The sequence below is a fragment of the Ranitomeya variabilis genome, chromosome 1, assembly GCF_051348905.1.
Source record: "Ranitomeya variabilis isolate aRanVar5 chromosome 1, aRanVar5.hap1, whole genome shotgun sequence".
NCBI lineage: Eukaryota > Metazoa > Chordata > Amphibia > Anura > Dendrobatidae > Ranitomeya > Ranitomeya variabilis.
Window position 1 is genome coordinate 964,357,539 of NC_135232.1, and position 24,253 is coordinate 964,381,791.

Here is a 24,253-nt window from a genome sequence, read left to right on the forward strand (position 1 = left end):
ATTATACATATATTACACACATACATATATTACTCATATTATACATAGATGCACACACACACATTTATTACACATACATATATTACTCATATTATACATATATTACACACATACATATATTACTCATATTATACATATATTACACACACACACACACATTTATTACACATACATATATTACTCATATTATACATATATTACACACATACATATATTACTCATATTATACATATATTACACACACACATTTATTACACATACATATATTACTCATATTATACATATATTACACACATACATATATTACTCAGATTATACATAGATGCACACACACACATTTATTACACATACATATATTACTCATATTATACATATATTACTCATATTATACATTTATTACACATACATATATTACTCATATTATACATATATTACTCAGATTATACATAGATGCACACACACATTTATTACACATACATATATTACATAGATGCACACACATTTATTACACATACATATATTACTCATATTATACATATATTACTCAGATTATACATATATTACTCAGATTATACATAGATGCACACACACATTTATTACACATACATATATTACTCAGATTATACATATATTACTCAGATTATACATAGATGCACACACACACATTTATTACACATAGAAGCTCCTGTATTATTATACTTATGAGCATTACAGTGTCGCCACTTCTCGGATGCTATACATACAATGTGCCAGAAGCTGCCGAAGACTATAGATGTAGAGAAGGAATACCACAGTACTACCAGATGACAGCAGAGCAGTGTGTGTACATAGATACAGGGGCACAGATGTATTTTTTATTTTTTGAAAATACAAACGATAGCAATGTAGCCTGATGTATGTTGATCTCCAGGAACCCCAGAATTGCTCGGTGTCCTCCCGGATGGCCGCACACGGATCCTCGGCGTTATTCGCACAGCTCAGGCCGCAGTCAGTGGGCAGGGAACGGACGGTCCCCGATACCGGACACACCGGCGTTGTTGGTTTTGTTCCTGACGGGATCCAGATGTGTGACAGAGGGCAATGGCGTCACGTGTTCCCCTTCCTGCAGCTCGGGGGGCCGCCACACACCGCCGTGGAGCTCCGTGGCCCGCACTGTGGCAGCCCCGGGGAGGCGCGGTGCCGGTCCGTGCAGGTGATGAGGCTGCGGGGTCTCCGCCGTGTAGTTCCCGGGGCCGCCGCCGCTCACGCTGATTGGCCGAGGCGTTGACAGCTCAGCGTCCTATTGTGGGGAGCCGGCCCCGCCCCCGCCAGGGCCCTGGGACCATTCATAAAAGTAAGTGCCTGCTGCCCCGGTGCCGACAGTCCGCCACAGCTGGAGCCCGTGCCAGCCTGCACCGGAGGATGCCACCGAGCGGCGCCACATCTGCCCGGGGCTGAGCCGCATTGGATCCCTCAGCGTACCGCGACCCCCCGGTGTACAGCCCGGAGCTGTGCAGCCCCAACATGATCGCCGCCCAGGCCAAGCTGGTGTACCAGCTGAACAAGTACTACACGGAGCGCTGCCAGGCCCGGAAGGCGGCCATCGCCAAGACCATCCGCGAGGTGTGCAAGGTGGTGTCCGACGTGCTGAAGGAGGTGGAGGTGCAGGAGCCGCGCTTCATCAGCTCCCTCACCGAGATCGACGCCCGCTACGAGGGCCTGGAGGTGGTGTCCCCCACGGAGTTTGAAGTGGTCCTCTACCTCAACCAGATGGGGGTCTTCAACTTCGTGGACGACGGCTCCCTGCCGGGCTGCGCCGTGCTGAAGCTGAGCGATGGCCGCAAGCGCAGCATGTCCCTCTGGGTGGAGTTCATCACGGCCTCCGGGTACCTGTCCGCCCGCAAGATCCGCTCCCGCTTCCAGACGCTGGTGGCCCAGGCCGTGGACAAGTGCAGCTACCGGGACGTGGTGAAGATGATCGCGGACACCAGCGAGGTGCGGCTGCGCATCCGGGAGCGCTACGTGGTGCAGATCACCCCGGCCTTCAAGTGCACGGGCATCTGGCCCCGCAGCGCCGCACAGTGGCCCCTGCCGCACATCCCCTGGCCGGGCCCCAACCGGGTGGCCGAGGTCAAGGCGGAGGGCTTCAACCTGCTCTCCAAGGAGTGCTACTCCCTGACCGGCAAGCAGAGCTCCGCGGAGAGCGACGCCTGGGTGCTGCAGTTCGCGGAGGCGGAGAACCGCCTGCTGCTGGGGGGCTGCCGCAACAAGTGCCTGTCCGTGCTCAAGACCCTGCGGGACCGCCACCTGGAGCTGCCCGGCCAGCCGCTGCACAACTACCACATGAAGACCCTGCTGCTGTACGAGTGCGAGAAGCACCCGCGGGAGACGGACTGGGACGAGGCGTGCCTGGGGGACCGGCTCAACGGCATCCTGCTGCAGCTCATCTCCTGCCTGCAGTGCCGCCGCTGCCCGCACTACTTCCTGCCCAACCTCGACCTGTTCCAGGGCAAGCCGCACTCGGCGCTGGAGAGCGCGGCCAAGCAGACGTGGAGGCTGGCCCGGGAGATCCTCACCAACCCCAAGAGCCTGGACAAGCTCTGAGGCCGGGGCGGACATGGGGGGCTGGCCTGGGGGAGCCTGGACAAGCTCTGAGGCCGGGGCGAACATGGGGGGCTGGCCTGGGGGAGCCTGGACAAGCTCTGAGGCCGGGGCGAACATGGGGGGCTGGCCTGGGGGAGCCTGGACAAGCTCTGAGGCCGGGGCGGACATGGGGGGCTGGGCTGGGGGAGCCCGGACAAGCTCTGAGGCCGGCCACTGCCAGGCAGGACCTTGGGGGCACCCGCACTGGGACCAGCTGTCCACATTGCACATTGGGGAGACTGGCAGCCTGTGTTTATTGTGCCCAGCTCAGTGCCAGGGACCGGACTGGCGGAGGAGCCCCCGGGCCATGACCGTGCACAGGAGGAGACGGGGGACCTCTCCTTCCAGACAATGTGAAGCCAGTCACTACGAGCAGTCGGACTTGGAAGGTACATTTCCTATTAGATGGAGCCACGTGCTTCTTTTTTATTTTGCCTGAATGTTTGTCACTAAGTGAACAAAAAATTATTTAAACTATATAATAATGTCTCTTCTAAAGTTCTATGTATGATACAGTGCCAAGGTCCGGCTGTAATAAACAGACTTCAAGATCAGGCCTCTGTCTGCGCGGATGTGTGTGGCCCCCGAGCTGGAGGGGCCCCTGCCTGTCCTGATGTGTGTGGCCCCCGAGCTGGAGGGGCCCCTGCCTATCCGGATGTGTGTGGCCCCCCGAGCTGGAGGGGCCCCTGCCTGTCCGGATGTGTGTGGCCCCCGAGCTGGAGGGGCCCCTGCCTGTCCTGATGTGTGTGGCCCCCGAGCTGGAGGGGCCCCTGCCTATCCGGATGTGTGTGGCCCCCCCGACCTGGAGGGGCCCCTGCCTGTCCGGATGTGTGTGGCCCCTCGAGCTGGAGGGGCCCCTGCCTGTCCTGATGTGTGTGGCCCTCGTGCTGGAGGGGCCCCTGCCTGTCCTGATGTGTGTGGCCCCTCGAGCTGGAGGGGCCCCTGCCTGTCCTGATGTGTGTGGCCCCTCGAGCTGGAGGGGCCCCTGCCTGTCCTGATGTGTGTGGCCCCCGTGCTGGAGGGGCCCCTGCCTGTCCTGATGTGTGTGGCCCCTGCCTGTCCTGATGTGTGTGTGGCCCCCAAGCTGGAGATTGTTACTGTTTCCCAGTCCTTGTGCAGTCAGCCAAACTGGGGAATCAACTACATGAAGAAAAATATAGCGCGCGTGTGTATATCTATCTATCTATATATATATATCTCAATACATGTGTAAATTATTATATATACATATTGTATACATCTCACATACAAATGTAGCTACACATTACTGGCTCTGCACATTTATAATTCTAGATTCCATTATTCTACTATATACACATACAAAACAAACCGTAATACACACACTCTAGTGCTCTGCACATTTATAATTCTAGATTTCAGTGTAAAATATATATATATATATATATATATATACATATATATATATATATACATATATACATATATACATACACACACACACACACATTAATATTCACATTCTAGTATTCTGCACATTTATAATTCTAGATTCCATTATTCTACTACATACACACACATTAATACACACACTATTGCTCTGTATATTTATAATTCTATATTTAATTTTTCATGTATACAAACATATACACTAATATACACAGTTAGTGCACTGCATATTTATAAGTCTACATTTAATTCATATTATGTATTGTATATTTACTACACACGTTAATATAAACATTCTAGTGCACATTTGTGATATATATATATATATATATATATATATATGTGCACACATGTATAAACCACACACATATTACGGTCCATACTCTAGTGCACTACGTTTCTCTATATTCTGCACCTTGTGGTGCCCTCTATCTTCCCGTCCCGCACACAGTTAGCGGCCGGTGCCGGCTCCCGCGCTGTTCGGTTGTAGCAGCACACTGTGACCACGCACCGATCTTATCTCCCTGATGGGATCTCGGCGGCCGTCAGTAGCGGATGTGTCTATTCTCCGCTCAGGGTCGCGGCTCGCCGTGTTATTATAGATCATCATTATCAGTTAGATTCACTCCAGGACCCGTCCCTGCAGCGGTACAGTCCGGCCAGGAGATCTACTATAGACATTACCGGGCCCGATCCAGTGTGTGTGCGGCGCTGCACCGGCCGCTGCTCTGCCCACAGGAGGTGATCGAAGCGGCGGGCATCGCTCTTACCTTAGAATCGATCTTCTTAAAGTTGGGATCATCCTCATCCACCTCAAAATAGAGTTCAAAGGAGGTGACGGACAGAGTCCCCTTTACCACCACCGAAGGGGCTATTAACTGGGCTGGGGTGCTCAGACTCACGGGACCTGCCAAAAAAGAACAGTGTGAGACCCTGGAGGACACATGGCCATTGCTACAGAAGTAGTGAGATCCAGTGCATTACACAGGACACTGCACAGTATTACACAGGACACTGCAGACTATTACACAGGACACTGCAGACTATTACACAGGACACTGCAGACTATTACACAGTACACCTGCACACTGCAGAGTATTACACAGGACACTGCAGAGTATAAGGCTACTTTCACACTAGCGTTAACTGCAATACGTCGCAAATGCGTCGTTTTTGCGAAACGCCGCATCCAGCAAAAGTTTTTGCTGGATACGTTGTTTCGTCATAGAGTAACATTAGCGACGCATTTGCGACGCATTTCCAAACGGTGAATCCGTTTTGCGACGCTTGGGCGTATGGTAGCGGACCGTCGGGAGAAAAAAACGCTACATGTAACGTTTTTTGCTCCCGACGGTCCGCTTTTTCCGACCGCGCATGCGCAGTCGGAACTCCGCCCCCACCTCCCCGCACTTCCCCGCACATCACAATGGGGCAGCGGATGCGTGGGAAATATGCATCCGCTGCCCCCGTTGTGCGGCGGAGACCACACTAGCGTCGGGAACGTCGGCCCGACGCGCAGCGACGGGTTGTTCCCGACGCTAGTGTGAAAGTAGCCTTACACGGGACACCTGCACACTGCAGAGTATTACACAGGACACCTGCACACTGCAGAGTATTACACAGGACACCTGCACACTGCAGAGTATTACGCAGGACACCTGCACACTGCAGAGTATTACGCAGGACACTGCAGAGTATTACAGAGGACACCTGCACACTGCAGAGTATTACACGGGACACCTGGACACTGTAGAGAGTATTAGACATTGCAGAATATTGCACAGGGAACCTGGTTATTCTATGCACTTATGCTGTACACCTGGATAATGCAGTGTATTATATTGGAACCCTGAACATGGCAGAGCATCATATAGGTATAGGACAAGCAGACACAACAAAGTATTACATGTATGACACCTGGACATAGAGTATCACACAGGACACCCAGAGAGTGTAGTGGTGTATTGCATATGGACCTCAGATATGGCAGAAAATTATCCAAGACATTGCAATATGTAGGTGTCCTATGGTATGTACCTGGTTCGTAGACTGAAGAATATTATGCAGGACACCTGGACACTGCAGTAGCCTACAGAGAACACCTGGACACTGCAGTGCACTATACAGAACGCCCGGACACTGCAGTGCACTACACAGGACGCCTGGACACTGCAGTGCACTATACAGGACACTCGTACACTGCAGTGCACTATACAGGACGCCTGGACACTGCAATGCACTGTACAGGGCACTCAGACACTGCAGTGCACTACACAGGACGCCCGGACACTGCAGTGCACTACACAGGACGCCTGGACACTGCAGTGCACTATACAGGACACTCGTACACTGCAGTGCACTATACAGGACGCCTGGACACTGCAGTGCACTACACAGGACGCCTGGACACTGCAGTGCACTATACAGAACGCCCGGACACTGCAGTGCACTACACAGGACGCCTGGACACTGCAGTGCACTATACAGAACGCCCGGACACTGCAGTGCACTACACAGGACGCCTGGACACTGCAGTGCACTATACAGGACACTCGTACACTGCAGTGCACTATACAGGACGCCTGGACACTGCAATGCACTGTACAGGGCACTCAGACACTGCAGTGCACTACACAGGACGCCCGGACACTGCAGTGCACTACACAGGACGCCTGGACACTGCAGTGCACTATACAGGACACTCGTACACTGCAGTGCACTATACAGGACGCCTGGACACTGCAGTGCACTACACAGGACGCCCGGACACTGCAGTGCACTACACAGGACGCCCGGACACTGCAGTGCACTACACAGGACGCCCGGACACTGCAGTGCACTACACAGGACGCCCGGACACTGCAGTGCACTACACAGGACGCCCGGACACTGCAGTGCACTATACAGAACGCCCGGACACTGCAGTGCACTACACAGGACGCCCGGACACTGCAGTGCACTACACAGGACGCCTGGACACTGCAGTGCACTATACAGGACACTCGTACACTGCAGTGCACTATACAGGACGCCTGGACACTGCAATGCACTGTACAGGGCACTCAGACACTGCAGTGCACTACACAGGACGCCCGGACACTGCAGTGCACTACACAGGACGCCTGGACACTGCAGTGCACTATACAGGACACTCGTACACTGCAGTGCACTACACAGGACGCCCGGACACTGCAGTGCACTATACAGAACGCCCGGACACTGCAGTGCACTACACAGGACGCCCGGACACTGCAGTGCACTACACAGGACGCCTGGACACTGCAGTGCACTATACAGGACACTCGTACACTGCAGTGCACTATACAGGACGCCTGGACACTGCAATGCACTGTACAGGGCACTCAGACACTGCAGTGCACTACACAGGACGCCCGGACACTGCAGTGCACTGCACAGGACACTCAGACACTGCAGTGCATGATATAGGGCACTTGGACATTACATGAGCACAATCCGCAGAGCACTACCTGGGTATGAGCTCATCCCTGCTCCTCCGTGCTCAGACTCTCTCATACATGTCTGCTGATGAGCAGCCGGGGGCTCCTTCCACATCAGTGCAGTCACATTACAATAATCATGTCTGTACTACATAGCAGCACACAGACATGGTCGCAGATGTTCGCCTGCTTTTTTGTAGCTGGAAATACCTACATGTATGATCCTAGTCAATACACACATACTAGTTTTACATCAAGAACGTTCTTTTTATAGTATAATGGCAGAATGCAAGAACAGGTCATATGCAGAATATACAGTAGCGGAAATATACTTTAAAACTATGGAGGCACAAATGCAAATGATTTTTAATAAGTAACCTCACACTTAGTAATAATAGTGTAATTAGTGTAATATAAAGCCTTAATCTTATAGTATTCTGCAAAACAGACTAGTAGTGTAATAGCATACATACACGATAATGTTAATCTTTGAAGCACAATCTAGAAGGACCGTATACAGCTGCACACAGATGAATTAGCCCATCATTACTGGAACGCATTCCTAATTTATAGACATTTACATACATGCCATAATTACTAGTCTGTATATAACTTCTGTATTTATAGCTACCCATATGTACATACATAAGTTTGATACAATCTAAAGCTACAGCCATGCATAGAAATAAGTGTGATAATATTTCACTACACATATGTACAGTCATAATGACAATTTCTGTAGCGCAGTCTCAAACTAAGGGTAAGGGTATGTTTCCACGGTAAGTAAACGCTGCTTGTTTGACGCTGCAGAGTCAAACAAGCAGCGTCCAGATGTTCCAGCATAGTGGAGGGGATTTTATGAAATCCCGTCTCCACTATGCGTGGAAACCCGCACGCGGCGGCCCTGCGACTCCGGACATGCTGCGCGTCTTTTAAGATCGCAGCATGTCCGTACACCTTGCGGGGACGCAGCGTCCCCGCAAGGCATATCACAGGGCCCTATGGCGAGGGGTGCGATGATCCCGGATGTGTACTGTACACATCCGGCATCATCGCGTCCCAGAAAGGGGGCGGAGCTTAGCGCCGAGCGGCTTCGCCGCTGCGGCGATACCGCCGCCCCTCCGGACCGTGGAGCCATACCCTTAGTCTCCACGTTCAGGATTGCATCAGGATTTGGTCAGGATTTTCCATCAGTTTTTGTAAGCCAAAACCAGGAGTGGGTGATGAATACAGAAGTGGTGCATATGTTTCTATTATACTTTTCCTCTGATTGTTCCACTCCTGGTTTTCGCTTACAAAAACTGATGGAAAATCCTGACCAAATCCTGATGCAATCCTGAACGTGGAGACTTACCCTAAAAGTACCGGTACATAAAGTATGGCTTAACATAATATATACATACAGTACTTATATAATGTTAGTATGTAAAAGGTGTATATATAGCTGTCCACGTACCAGTATAATGGTAGGATGCCCATCTGTAGGGCACAGGATGATATAGGTCTACATGGATGATGATGTATGCTACTTTCATCATGCACTTAAGCGAGACCTCTTCTTTCTGCAGAGCATAGCCTCATAGGTATATGCCCATGTATGATTGCCATATGCCTATTGATCCGCCATACAGTACATTTCTACAAAGAGCCGTGCAGTGCCTGAGTGACACGGAAATTCTGGATTAATATAGTGCTGAGGGATGAGGAGCACAGGGCCAGGTAATGATTTTGGTGAATTACTGCCAAAGAATTTCAGATGAATTGTCATTTCCATCGATTGTTAGATGGGTGAGTGTCTTTAATCTGCCATCAATCTTCATGTGTGCCATGTGGACAATGAGGAAGATTCTCTGCTGAGATTAGAGCAGGCTCTGCCCTTTATTCCCAGTGTACAGACACATTGTGTTTGCAGATGGGCAGCAGATAGCTACAGAGCTGCCTTGATTTCCCAGTGCTCGTCCTCACAAATGAATGAAATAAGCAGCACTGTGTTCTTTTGCACTCTGTGCATTAACATGTAATCCAGAGGCAAAATAACATTTTTCCAATCACTCCCGGACATTCAATTACAGGAGGGAGAGGGCAGCTGCAAGAGGCAAGGGCAGGCTGCTCAAAGAGGGGAGGGAGCTGACAATTTACACTTCATTTCCAAGCCACATCACTTTATTATTGAGGATTACCTCTTAATCCTATTGCCATTGTCAGGATTATGTAATTAAATCCCTGTCACCTCCATTACTGGATCTTTCTATTCCTTTGCACTTTCGGTGCAGACATCAACAAAGGAAATTAGATGCAAGATTTTAATTTTCTAAAACCTTTTTAAATTCTAAAACTTCTCAATGATCATTATAGAAAACTATAAATCTAGGTGCAATACTGTAAATGTGTATTGAATTATACATTATTATTATTATTAATGGCCGGGCTTTCCATAAATCCAGTAAACACAGATCGAACAATAAAAGTATAAACAAGAGGATAAAGGAGTTGTAAGAAATGTCCTACTTTTGCCAGTAAATGTAATAAAAAATTATGTTTTGCTAATTTTCTGCCAAAAATAAAATTCTAAACAAATGTGAAAAAGTGATGAAACGCACACAATGAAATATTGTAATGCAGATGTGGTGCCACAGACATGTTTGATACATCACCCCACTGCGTCAGCTTTAATTCAATCTAAACTGAATATCTAAATACTATTTTCTATCATGAAATGTTTATGGTCAAGCCTATTTTCCAACGTTAATACGTAAAAAAAAAAAATTATATATATATATATATACATACACATACATGCATACATACACACACACACATCTATCCTCCCTTTCTTCACTGAGCTGATTGGTCCTGAGAAGACACCGTATATGTTATCCCCATGGTTGATAGAGGAAGCTCGCACATACACGGCCAGACCCTCAGCTGCTTCGTTTATTCATCGTCAATGAATTCTAAGTCTCCGTCCGGCAAGCCTCATCATACTCTCCGGGGTATTCCATTCAATGGCGTTTAGAGACTCATGTGCAGCATGGGGCTCCTGCAAAGAGCTGGGGGGATGCTGCTGCACAAAGTGGTCTACTCTGAAGCATTTACAGGTAATGAATCTTAAGGTACCAGGTAACTGAATTTTGACACAAATATCACGAAAATGGCTAATGAAAATGACAAGCATGGCTGATCTTAATTTCCCTTTCTGCCCTACTATACCACACGTTCTCTGGAAATTGTGCAATTACTCTTTATGTGAGGTCTGGTAACTAACAATACTGAATTTAGTGACTTGAATTGAGAATTGTATCCATTGCTAAATTTAGAGAGTCAGTGGGAAATATTAAGCATCGAAGGCCCCAAGCCTGTACACACATCCAGAAATAAAAATGAACGTGTGTCCTCTACCCTGTCACTGATTCCTCCTTACAAAGGGATTCCATATGATAGTAAGGAAACCTTTATTTCTCGGCGTTTCTGTGCACATATTCCAATGCCATGACTGCAGATGACAATAAGAGTGCAATTTGAATTAAAGAACATTTGACACTACAGTGGTGATTTCATTATTTTGGACCATTATTGTGTACATGCATACTGAGCTAGTTACATTTTTTTTTTCATTTAATGAACATCATGTTAAATTTCATATGTGTGTCTCAATTAAAATGACTGCTCAGAAATATGGACGGTGAGTTCGACCCCCGTCCAGCTCTCTGAATACATAATTTGGTAGCGTCTTCTATATTCTACCAGCTAATTGGCCTGGGACGTGACCTACTGAGCAGCAGTGAATGGGACTGATCCTTCTACAGATGTGACGCATGAAGAACCACATTATCCACATTACTGAAGACATTTTGTTGTGTGTGAAGGGTGGGGAATCCTGCATAGCTAGGAGCTTTTTCACATGTAGGTTTTCGATGCATTTGGTTATCTTATGAACACGCTGCATTTTTACAGTGACTGCAAAACGGATGCAGTTTCTAAAATCATATTTACCGTATATAGCTTTTTTTTTTTTTTAACTTCTGGTGCTTTACCCTGTTGTCTGTGCAATCCATTTTCGTTTTTGTGCTTTTTCCCCTTCCCTTCAAGAGTCCTAGTTTTTTTTCTTTGTTGACGGTCATACAAGGACCGGCTTTTTGCTAGACAAACTGTAGTCTTGAATGACACCGTTCATTTTACCATATAATGTAGTGGAAAAGAAAAATTACAAGTGCGGTGAAATTGTGAAAAAAAAAATAAAACAAAAATGCAATTCCACCATTTTTGGGAGGTTATGTTTTTACAGCGTACATTTTGTGGTTAAGATGACTCTAAATCACAGTTTCACCTAATCAGTATAATTAGATGGTCAAAGATTTTTTTTTTCATCCAAAAGAAAAGCAATTCAAAAATTTGTAAAAAGATTAAAAAAATTAAATTTGGTTTATACTATTTTCTATTTTTTTTTTCATCGATTGATTTGTGTGAAGGCTTTTTTTTGTCACAAAGAGCTAATGGTTTAATTGATACAATTTGAGGTTGATGTCGTTTTCATCAGTTTTTATTGCATTTTTTTTTTAAGGGAGGACTGCAATCCTGGCATTTAGATTTTTATTCTCATTACAGCACTTGCTAATCGGGTTATTTAATTCTATATTTTGATCAGACTTAAGGATGCGGTGATGCCAAATATGTTTTTTTTTTTTTTTTTTAAATGAGAAAAATAAAAATAAAAAATGAAGCAGACTTGGATTTTTATCTTAATTTTTTTATACATATTTTAAGAGCTTTTTTTAATTTACTTTATTTTTTAGTCCCTTCTTGGGAGTGGATTGCTTATACTAAATACTGCAATACAACAGTATTGCGGTATATAACGAAAATCATATTCTCTTATTAAGTTCACTACCGTATATATCGGAGCTTCAGAGAAGCACCAAGATGGCAGCAGTGATGGACTTCATCAGGTCCCAGATGTCCTGGTAACCTATCGGTGACACGCAATGGTGTCAAGGGGTACTCTGATACGACAGCAGCTGTTAGACACACATACCGGCTATTTAATATATCCAGAATTTGCTACTAGCTGAGGGAGTTCAGCTCCTGAGACCTATTCATGTGCAATCATCCCCGCAATCTAGTACACAGTGCTATGCTATAAAGTTAAAAAAAACAAAAACAGCATGCCAATATTTTTCAGTGTTTTTCGCCCCATTGAAATTAAGATAGGTTAGCAACTAAATTAATGCAGCAGAAATGTAATTTCCACTGCAGTTCTCTGGCCGCTGTCTGCATTTTTCATTCACAAAGCATAGAAAAGCTACGTGTGAACTTGGCATGAAACTTAGCTTTAATTGTTGGCTGAAACATATCAAACAAGTTAGGCAGTACATGATGTAATATCATATTGGTAGAGGTAGCTTTCAATTTACCTGTCGGATTTTCCAAGTCCTTCTCCTCTAATGATGACAAGGTGTCATCATCCCCTTCCAGAAGGCTATCACTCTCCGAGATCTGCCCTCCCACAACCTGGCTCTTGATTGATTGTTTGCCTTTCACAAGAGCGTTTTCTTCTGGATCTACAAGGAAAATAAGGAAAACATCTGTAAGTGGCAATGACCATAAACAAAGAACACGGTGCACTAACACAACCTGCAACAACGTCACCACAAATTGCTGAACTTTACAAGCAGGCCCTTACTGTAGGGTACAACGTATACAGCTACCCTGCATGTGTCATGGGAATTTGGTACTTTGGAATCTCTGTCATTAGTACAATAAATGATAGTTACACATTTATACATTTCACTAGATGGTGGCCCGATCTAACGTATCGGGTAGCATAGAATATGTAGGCAGTATATATCACAGGCTACGTACTATATTGCAGTGCAGTGACGTAGTAGATAACACAACCGACGTGGTATATAACATAGCTACGTAGTATATAACAGAGCTACGTAGTATGTAACACAGCGTGCGTAGTATATAGCAGAGCTACGTAGTATATAACATAGCCACGTAGTATAATATAGCCACGTAGTGTATTGCACAGGTATGTAGTATATTGGTCAGCCACGTAGTATATAGCAGAGCCACGTAGTATGTAACAGCCACGTAGTATATTGCACAGCCACGTAGTATATAACACAGTCATGTAGTGTATTGCACAGCTACGTAGTGTATTGCACAGCTATGTAGTATATAGCCGAGCCACGTAGTATATAACAGCCATGTAGTATATTGTAGAGGCACATAGTATATTGCATAGCCAAGTAGTATATAACAGAGCCATGTAGTATATTGCACAGTCGACATAGTATATAACAGAACCGACACAGCCACATAGTATATTGCACATCTACGTAGTATATAACACAGAGCACATAGTATATTGCACAGCCCACGTAGTATATTGGACAGTCATGTTGTATACTGCACAGTCACATTGTATATTGCCCAGCTACATAGTATATAGCACAGAGATGTAGTACTGTATATAACAGAGCCCACACAGTATGTACCACAGCATACGTAGTATATAGCAATATGGGCAATATATGCGTGGTTAAAAAAGACTTAAAATAAAAAATAAACATATACTCACCTTCTGAAGGCCCCTTGAAGTCCTGGCGCCTGTGTGCGGTGCACACGGCAGCTTCCGGTCCCAGGGTTGGTATGAGCGCAGGACCTGTGATGATGTCGTGGTCATATGACCGTGACGTCATGGCAGGTCCTTCTCGCATAGCATCCTTGGCACAGGAACCTGCCGCTTGCACTGCCGAGGACAGCGTGCGACATCAGATGGTGAGAATAACCTTTTTTTTATTATTTGTAACATTAGATCTTTTTACTATTGATGCTGCATACGCAGCATCAATAGTAAAAAGTTGGTCACACAGGGTTAATAGCTGCGTTAACGGAGTGCGTTACACCATGGTCTGTTAACGCTGGCATTATCCCTGTGTGACCGCTCAGCGCTGACTGAAGGGCAGTAAAGCAGCGGCCATTTCGCTGCCAGACTATGGCCGTCGCTGATTGGTCGTGGCAATGGTTGTGGGCGTTTTGCCACGACCAATCAGCGACTTGGATTTCCATGACAGACAGAGGCCGCGACCAATGAATATCCGTGACAGACAGAAGGACAGATAAAGTCGGAAGTGAACCTTAGACAATTATATAGTAGATACTTCGTGTAATACAATCTGACAAAATATAAATACAATTACATAAAATATATAAAATAAGTGAATACATTTTCAGAATCCTGTTGCAGCAGCCATGTGAATATTCTGTGGAAGCCGGACTGGAGCCAAGCGAGCCGCCTACTACCTGCTGGAATCCTCTTCTCCTCAACTGATTTGTAGCCCACCACATCATCATCGTTGTGGCGCAATACATCTATGACGACACATTGGGCCTACTAATCAGGAGAGGCGCAGGGGATGCCAGCATCTATGAGGACACAATGGGCCTACTAATCAGGAGAGGCGCTGTGGTTGCCAGCATCTATGAGGACACAATGGGCCTACTAATCAGTAGAGGCGCTGGGGATGCCAGCATCTATGATGACACGCTGGGCCTACTAATCAGGAGAGGCGCTGTGTTTGCCAGCATCTATGACGACACACTGGGCCTACTAATCAGTAGAGGCGCTGGGGATGCCAGCATCTATGATGACACGCTGGGCCTACTAATCAGGAGAGGCGCTGGGGATGCCAGCAGGTGGCAGTTATCAAGGCTACTGTACAGCGGCCAAGGAATACTGACATGACCCACACATATACGGTGATATCTAGAAGTTCACATTTCTGAGAAGATCATCCCCTTTTCCAGAATAGATTTCCTGAGGCCGAATTTAAAAAACACTCCCAAAATCTTTGTTGCCTAAACCAATATTTAAGCTCCACAGAATTACATTGTTCGGAAAGAGTCACACGGCGGTATAACTTGGACGAGGATTGCAACGCAATGCTCGGACTGGCCATCTGCTCTCCCAACAGGAGCGTGACACCATGCACTTCTACGCAGGTGTCATGCTCGGGTCAGGAGAGCAGACCGCTAATCCGACATCCTCATCCAAAATATACAGCGGTGCGACTCTTCCCTAAAAGTGACATCTGGCTCAATCACACAGACCCCAATATGATCTCAAGTCAGAATAGCCATGACATGACCCAGAAGAGGACTGGAGCAGCGCTTGAAACCGGCAATCAGTGAATATATAATAGCACATACACTACACCAACCACACATGAACACGGGTTTAGGCAATACACAGTTTTTGGGAGTGTTTCTTTAAGTTCACCCTGAATTAAAGCACACCAGCCATCTTATTTGAAAAAAAAACTACAAACACAAAAAACTGAAATTCTGTGATGCACTGTCTGATGATCCATGGATATATGATGGCCACAGCCAATTGCTGGTAACGCTCATGTTTTATTCATAATGATATCATTGCAATGGCCATGCGTTCAACAAAACCTTGTCAGACTGGGGAATCCCAGATACTATTCGGGCTAGATTGACATAATTATTAGAATGTTTCCTCTAAAACATAATGGAACATCTGAACCACATACTGTAAATTGGACTGAAAAAAACAACAACCTTTTGATGTCTCTGCTAATTCCACTATAAATCCATATTTTACATGAGGACTAACTTGCGGTTATACAGCGGATTTCAGACTATGCATTGCAAAGGGTGAAAATGCAGTGAAATCCACAGAAACAGACTTAGAATGGATCATGAATATATCTTGCAAGTCAACTTCCATGTAAAATGTGTCAGCTACTGTCATACGCTGCAGATTTTCAGCCTGCAAATCCATATGTCGAATCTGCAGTGTATCTGATACACATGGACATCCGTCTAAGAGCCAAAACGGTTTAAATATACATAAAATTTTACAACTTAAAAAGGTGCATGTAAAAGGCTATTGGTGATTTGGGTTTTCTACTGGGAAAACAAGCAAACAGCGAACATTGTTCTCTATGGCAGTAGTCACCAAACTGCTGAGTTTTCTTCTCACAAAACACAGGAACAACCAACTATTGCCTGAAAATACCCAATAAAGGGAAAAGAGTGTTAAATGGAAGCAAGGAAACAAGCATTGCAGAATTATGGGACCATGAGGCTAAGTTGCTGTATTTCTTTGTGTATAAAATATGTGTTTAACAATTCAAGCAAAGGGGATGTGATATGGAAATTGATGTTACTGTGACGACACGGTTGAAACATTGTTTTTTTTAATTAATTTCTTTTCCCTTTAAGCTTCTATATGGAGTCAGACAAAATAAACAAATTAGAAATTGTATTTTTAAGTGCAGAATTACATAATTTCTGTAATAAAAAAAAATCTTTATAAAATGCTGTGTCAAATCTGCAGCAAAACTACATAAAAAATGGAGCAAAGCCCGCAAAAGAAAAAAGTTAACCTGAAGCAGAAGATCCATGTACATTCGCTGCTTTCGCAGACTAGGCAATGACAAGTTAATAACACCATTGTGACTAGTTGTATTGATATTTAGAAGTTGTACCCCCATTTGCTGACCTTTTATTTCGCAGAGGTCTGTACATGGAAAGCTACAGATGTCTCCAGCACACTTATCTGCTATTCCACAGCAAACGGTACAATACAAAGGAAAAGGCTTGAACAACCCCGAGGCTTGTATGGCATACTTTCAATCAAGAGGTGCTAGGAAAAATGTCCACCCCCCTCGTGAGAACACTTGTCTTGGCATAAATAAAACTCCCCAAAGCTACGAGGCTGCAATGTGAAGAGGAGCGCCCCTAATACAGCCCGAAATGAAACACCATTCCAGTTTGTCAAGGTAGCATATGTGCAACATTCTGCAATTGTTAAACCTGAGCCGAGAAACCCCTTGTCATGGAAAATATGCAGCTTATTGATATTTGGAATGGTTTTCCTGTAATTAACTCCCCCTTGAGGATTGTAAGTTCGCAGCAGCGAAATTACCAACATTGCTTTAATACACACCACATGGGCTGGGGCCGTTCACAAATCTCAGTGGCCTAATAGCATTCTGCCACAGGAGTTTCTGCTCTTTCCCCCAGTAATTAGAGCGCAGCTACCCCGAGCACAAATTAAAGGATAATGATTGTGTTTAGCAGTGGCCATAAAATACCTGCAGTTTATAAACCAAGTCTAGACTTTATACGTTTAATCATCTCAGGAAGATGTCAGCATTTCCTCAAAAAAAGATTTGATCAGTGACTTTCTCACATTGCAATCTGCCGAAATCCTACAGCCCCCGAGCTGCATACATCTGCATCATCGGGGATCCACTTTCCCTTTATGCTGATATTTCTGTACTCCGATAGAGGAGATCACACTCGGAATTAATGTTCCTTGTGTAACAATCTGGTATCTTCCTATGCATCCAGCATGTTCACACCACAAGGGACACCCTGCACCATGGAATTATAGTTTTTATGAATTTAAGGAAATTTGGTCCAAAATGTTTAATTATGTTTCTATGGTATAATTACATATGTTTATGCAAAATAATGTAGCTCATTGTTTGGTTAGTATTTGTAAGCTAAAAGCAAGGGAAAGCGTATTACTAGCAAGAGGTGTCAGACCGTTATCCAAAAAGTATTGTTTCTACTTGCGGACATCGACATGCTAAGCATGCCGAGATGAGGAGACTTAAAGCAGCAATGCTCCTTTGGGTAATATGCTAATTATGCAAATTGTCTTTTGAGAGGACGAGAGCTAGAACTCTAGTGCCACCTATTGGAAGGTAGCAATCCTACAAGTCAATGTTGACCCTTTAACGAGCTTTGTCACATGACTTATGATAATAGCCAAACCAGAATCTCAATTTGCAGACACTGTTTCGGGGTACTTCTAGGATTGCTACCTTCCAATAGGTGGCACTAGAGTTCTAGCGCTCTCCCTCTCTGAAGAGACAATTTGCATTCTTAGCAAGAAGATTAGATGGTTGGAGTGGTGGTTCTAGATTCCCTCCATTACTGGATGTCAAATCAAAGGTAGGTCACTTAGTAATATCAAGTTTTTTTACCTATTTTTTTCTAATAAAGTTATAAGCAAACAAGATGATAAAAAAAAGTTATCATTAGATTGTGAGCGAGCCTTCGCGGGCAGGGTCCTCTCTCCTCCTGTACCAGTTATGACTTGTATTGTTTAAGATTATTGTACTTGTTTTTATTATGTATACCCCTCCTCACATGTAAAGCGCCATGGAATAAATGGCGCTATAACAATAAATAATAATAATAATGTTCTCAAATGTAACTATTTCATTCCTTTGTATATTAAAGGGATTTTCGTGGTTTGATGTAAATTTGTGCAATCACTCTAAATAAAGGTGCACACGCTGTCAGGGCACGGCGCACACTGCCAGAGCATGGCACACAGCCCGGGCACTGCCTCAACGGTCAGATTGGATTGTGCAGGTGGTCATGTGTCGACTAGATTCTCATCTGCTACTCTCAATGTCCTATTAAGAAAAGCCAAAACAGGCAATGCATACTGCACACTGTCAGGATTTGCCAATCTGCGGTCACGAAGTTATTTCATAAATGTACCTCAAGCCCGGAAAGTCCTTTAGGAGAATGATGCACATTTTGACCTTAATGACCTGGCCGTTTTTTGCAATTCTGACCAGTGTCCCTTTATGAGGTAATAACTCAGGAACGCTTCAACGGATCCTAGCGATTCTGAGATTGTTTTTTCGTGACATATTGGGCTTCATGTTAGTGGTAAATTTAGGTCGATAATTTTTGCGTTTGTGAAAAAAGTGGAAATTTGGCAAAAATTTCGCAATTTTCAAATTTTGAATTTTTATTCTGTTAAACGAGAGAGTTATGTGACACAAAATAGTTAATAAATAACATTACCCACATGTCTACTTTACATTAACACAATTTTGGAAACCAATTTTTTTTTTTTTGCTAGGAAGTTATAAGGGTTAAAATTTGACCAGCGATTTCTCATTTTTACAACAAAATTTAAAAAACCTTTTTTTAAGGGACCACCTCACATTTGAAGTCAGTTTGAGGGGTCTATATGGCTGAAAATGCCCAAAAGTGACACCATTCTAAAAACTGCACCCCTCAAGGTACTCAAAACCACATTCAAGAAGTTTATTAACCCTTCAGGTGCTTCACAGCAGCAGAAGCAACATGGAAGGAAAAAATGAACATTTAACTTTTTAGTCACAAAAATGATCTTTTAGCACCAATTTTTTTATTTTCCCAAGGGTAAAAGGAGAAACTGGACCCCAAAAGTTATTGTACAATTTGTTCTGAGTACGCAGATACCCCATATGTGGGGGAAAACCACTGTTTGGGCGCATGACAGGGCTCAGAAGGGAAGGAGTGCCATTTTAAAAATTGGCTCCAATCTTTAGCGCACACCATGTCGCGTTTGGAAAGCCCCTGCGTGCCTAAACATTGGAGCTCCCCCACAACTGACCCCATTTTGGAAACTAGACCCCCCAAGGAGCTTATCTAGATGCATAGTGAGCACTTTGAACCCCCAGGTGCTTCACAAATTGATCCGTAAAAATGAAAAAGTACTTTTTTTTTTTTTTCACAAAAAATTTCTTTTAGCCTCAATTTTTTCATTTTCACATTTGCAACAGGATAAAATGGATCCTAAAATGTGTTGGGCAATTTCTCCTGAGTACACTGATACCTCATATGTGGTCACAAACCACTGTTTGTGCACAAGGCAAGGCTCGGAAGGAGCCATTTGACTTTTGATTGAAAAATTTGCTCCAATCGTTAGCGGACACCATGTCACGTTTGGAGAGCCCGTGTGCCTAAACATTGGAGCTCCCTCACAAGTGACCCCATTTTAGAAACTAGACCCCCCAAGGAACTTATCTAGATGCATAGTGAGCACTTTGAACCCCCAGGTGCTTCACCAATTGATCCGTAAGTATGAAAAAGTACTTTTTTTTCACAAAAAAATTATTTTAGCCTCAATTTGTTCATTTCCACATGGGCAACAGGATAAAAATGATCCTGAAATTTATTGGGCAATTTCTCCTGAGTACATTGATACCTCACATGTGGGGGTAAAACACTGTTTGGGCACACGGCAGGGCTCGGAAGGGAAGGAGCGCCATTTGACTTTTTGAATGAAAAATTAGCACCAATCATTAGCGGACACCATGTCGCGTTTGGAGAGCTCCTGTGTGCCTAAACATTGGAGCTCCCCCACAAGTGACCCAATTTTTGAAACTAGACCTCCCATGGAACTAACCTAGATGTGTGGTGAGCACTTTGAACCCCCAAGTGCTTTACAGAAGTTTACAACGCAGAGCCGTGAAAATAAAAAATCATTTTTCTTTCCTCAAAAATTATGTTTTAGCAAGCAATTTTTTATTTTCACAAGGGTAACAGGAGAAATTGGACCCCAATATTTGTTGCCCAGTTTGTCCTGAGTACACTGATACCCCATATGTGGGGGTAAACCACTGTTTGGGCACACGTCGGGGCTCGGAAGGGAAGTAGTGACGTTTTGAAATGCAGACTTTGATGGAATGGTCTGCGGGCGCCACGTTGCGTTTGCAGAGCCCCTGATGTGCCTAAACAGTAGAAACCCCCCACAAGTGACCCCATTTTGGAAAGTAGACCCCCCAAGGAATTTATCTAGATCTGTGGTGAGCGCTTTGAACCCCCAAGTGCTTCACAGAAGTTTACATCGCAGAGCCGTGAAAATAAAAAATCATTTTTCTTTCCTCAAAAATTATGTTTTAGCAAGAAATTTTTTATTTTCGCAAGGGAAACAGGAGAAATTGGACCCCAATAGTTGTTGCCCAGTTTGTCCTGAGTATGCTGGTACCCCATTTGTGGGGGTAAACCACTGTTTGGGTGCACGCCGGGGCTCAGAAGGGAGGGAGCACCATTTGACTTTTTGAGCGCAAGATTGGCTGGAATCAATGGTGGCACCATGTTGCGTTTGGAAACCCCTGATGTGCCTAAACAGTGGAAACCCCTCAATTCTAACTCCAACACTAACCCCAACACACCCCTAACCCTAATCCCAACTCTAGCCATAACCCTAATCACAACCCTAACCCCAACACACCCCTAACCACAACCCTAACCCCAACACACCCCTAATCCCAACCCTAATCCCAACCCTAACCACAACCCTAATCCCAACACACCCTTAACCATAACCCTAACCACAAGCCTAATCTTAACCCTATTTCCAACCCTAGCCCTAATTCCAAACCTAACCCTAAGGCTATGTGCCCACGTTGCGGATTCGTATAAAATTTTTCCGCACCATTTTTTAAAAATCCGTAGGTAAAAGGCACTGCGTTTTACCTGCGGATTTACCGCGGATTTCCAGTGTTTTTTGTGCGGATTTCACCTGCGGATTCCTATTGAGGAACAGGTGTAAAACGCTGCGGAATCCGCACAAAGAATTGACATGCTGTGGAAAATACAATACAGCGTTTCCACGCGGTATCATGGGCACAGCGGATTTGGTTTTCCATAGGTTAACATGGTACTGTAAACCTGATGGAAAACTGCTACGAATCCGATGCGGATCTGCAGCCAAATCCACACCATGTGCACATAGCTTAATTCTAAGGCTACTTTCACACTTGCGCCAGTACGGGTCCGTCGCTATGCGTCGGGCCGACGTACCGGCGCACGTTGTGAATTTTGTGCATGACGTGGGCAGCGGATGCGTTGAAAAAGTCTAAAGTCCAGGGATGAGGGGCGGAGTTTCGGCCTCGCATGTGCGGAAGAAAATGGCAGACGCAACAGACAAAAAAACGTTCACGGTGGATCCATTGCACAACGGATGCGACGTGTGGCCATCCGTCGCTAATACAAGTCTATGGGCTAAAAACGGATCCTGCGGGCACATTTGCAGGATCAGTTTTTTCCCCAAAACGACGGATTGCGACGGATGCCAAACGACGCAAGTGTGAAAGAGGCCTAACCCTAGTTCTAACCCTAATTCTAACCCTAACCCCTAACCCTAGTGGAAAAATAAGTGTAAATATATTTTCTTTATTTTATTATTGTCCCTACCTATGGGGGTGATAAAGGGGGGGTTCATTTACTATTTTTTTTATTTTGATCACTGTCATCAAAATGTACCTGTAATGAATCGGGGGGGGGGGAGCACGGGGGGAGCAGACAGGGGGATGGGGGGAGCGTACCACAGCATGGGACAGAACGGAGGACTGGGGAGGAGATCGGTGGCGGGGGGCAGATCAGAGTTTCCGGCCATGGCTGATGATATTGCAGCATCGGCCATGGCTGGATTGTAGTATTTCATCACTTTTTATAGGTGAAATATTACAAATTGCTCTGATTGGCTGTTGAAAGTGAAACAGCCAATCAGCGCGATCGTAGCCATGGGGGGGGGGGGGGCAAGCCACCCCCCCTGGGCTGAAGTACCACTCCCCCTGTCCCTGTAGGTCGGGTGAAATTGGAGTTAACCCTTTCACCCGACCTGCAGGGACGGGATCATTCTGTGACACAGCATATGCGTCACAGGTCGGATTGGCACCAACTTTCATGATGCATACGCTGTGTCACAGGTCAGGAAGGGGTTAAACCAGTATGGATGCAGTTATTCATTTTTCTATTGTTCATGAGCAGGACAGCCATATTCAATGTGTTTCTAACTTCAACATACAATTAATTCCCATGAAAAAACACAAAAAAACCCCATACTTTTCTCATGGTAAATGTATCACTCACACATTCTTCATACACGGAGATGAACAAATTGTTGTCTATGGTTTTCACCTCTAGTTTTGCTGTTATGCTCCATTCTTCGCTACATAGTTACAAATAAATATTATATAGGGGTTTTCACAGTTTATTACTTAAGTGCCTGTTCACAGCACTTTTTTTTTTTTTTTTTTTTTACATTTAGCAAGTATGCAGGAAAAGTTCTTCATACATAAACCAAATGTGTCCATAGAGCTTTAAGTCCAACAGACCAAAAGGACCGAGCTATGCCATCCTTTGTTCTTCTTAGGCTACTTTCACACTAGTGTCAATAGCAATATGTCGCAATGCGTCGTTTAGGAGAAAAAAACGCATCCTGCAAAGTTGTCTGCAGGATGCGTTTTTTCCCCATACACTTACATTACCGATGCATTGCGACGTATCGCCACACGTCGCAACTGTTGTGCGACGGTTGCGTCGTGTTTTGGCGGACCGTCTGCACAAAAAACGTTACATGTAACTTTTTTTGTGCGTCGAGTCCGCCATTTTCGACCGCGCATGCGAGGTTGAAACTCCGCCCCCTCCTTCCCGGACCTTATAAAGGGGCAGCGGAAGCGTCATAGTACTGCTTCCGGTGCCCACGTCGGGCATTTCTTTCACAACGCACGTCGGGCCGACGCATAGCGACGGCCCCGTGCCGACGCTAGTGTGAAAGCAGCCTTACTCTCAGCATTGGCCTGTATCTCCTCTGTGCACACACAGATAAGCCCATGCACTGCCAAAGGCAACTGAAAAGTTCAAACCATGGACTGACCCAGATAAATTGTGCATACGGCAATGTTGGAGGTTTCTTTGGACGCTGCCATGCTGCTACATTTTGGCAAGTTCAGGTAAGTTTTTGTGAGGTTACATATTTGTCCTAAGTTTATCTGGACTGGTTAGTAAATGTAATATTAATGTAGTATGGAGAACCAATACAAGTGAAAGGGGTTGCATTGTGACCCATATAATATTGCAATGGTGGTAAAGAAGTCCCAGAAGAATCCAACATGGTTGGACTTTTTGCGTCTTACTAATCA

General features: G+C 45.0%; 2 protein-coding genes across 2 annotated transcripts in view; one reads left to right on the forward strand and one right to left on the reverse strand.

The window, feature by feature from the left end:
* LRBA (LPS responsive beige-like anchor protein) overlaps positions 1–24,253 on the reverse strand; it is a 749,089-nt gene that overhangs the window by 272,427 nt on the left and 452,409 nt on the right. The window contains exons 38-39 of the mRNA XM_077279308.1: positions 12,899–13,045; positions 4,800–4,936 (exon numbers count right to left, since the gene is read on the reverse strand). Of these exons, the coding sequence (XP_077135423.1) occupies positions 4,800–4,936; positions 12,899–13,045 (284 nt within the window). The remainder of the gene's footprint in view (positions 1–4,799; positions 4,937–12,898; positions 13,046–24,253) is intronic.
* Positions 1,151–3,176, forward strand: MAB21L2 (mab-21 like 2). The gene has a single exon (XM_077279307.1). It carries the CDS (start codon positions 1,504–1,506, stop codon positions 2,581–2,583), a length of 1,080 nt encoding a protein of 359 aa, XP_077135422.1. The 5' UTR covers positions 1,151–1,503; the 3' UTR covers positions 2,584–3,176.

What these genes read in the sequence shown, in the direction of transcription:
- MAB21L2 (XM_077279307.1), top strand. Translation starts at nt 1,504, where the DNA reads ATGATCGCCGCCCAGGCCAAGCTGGTGTACCAGCTGAACAAGTACTAC.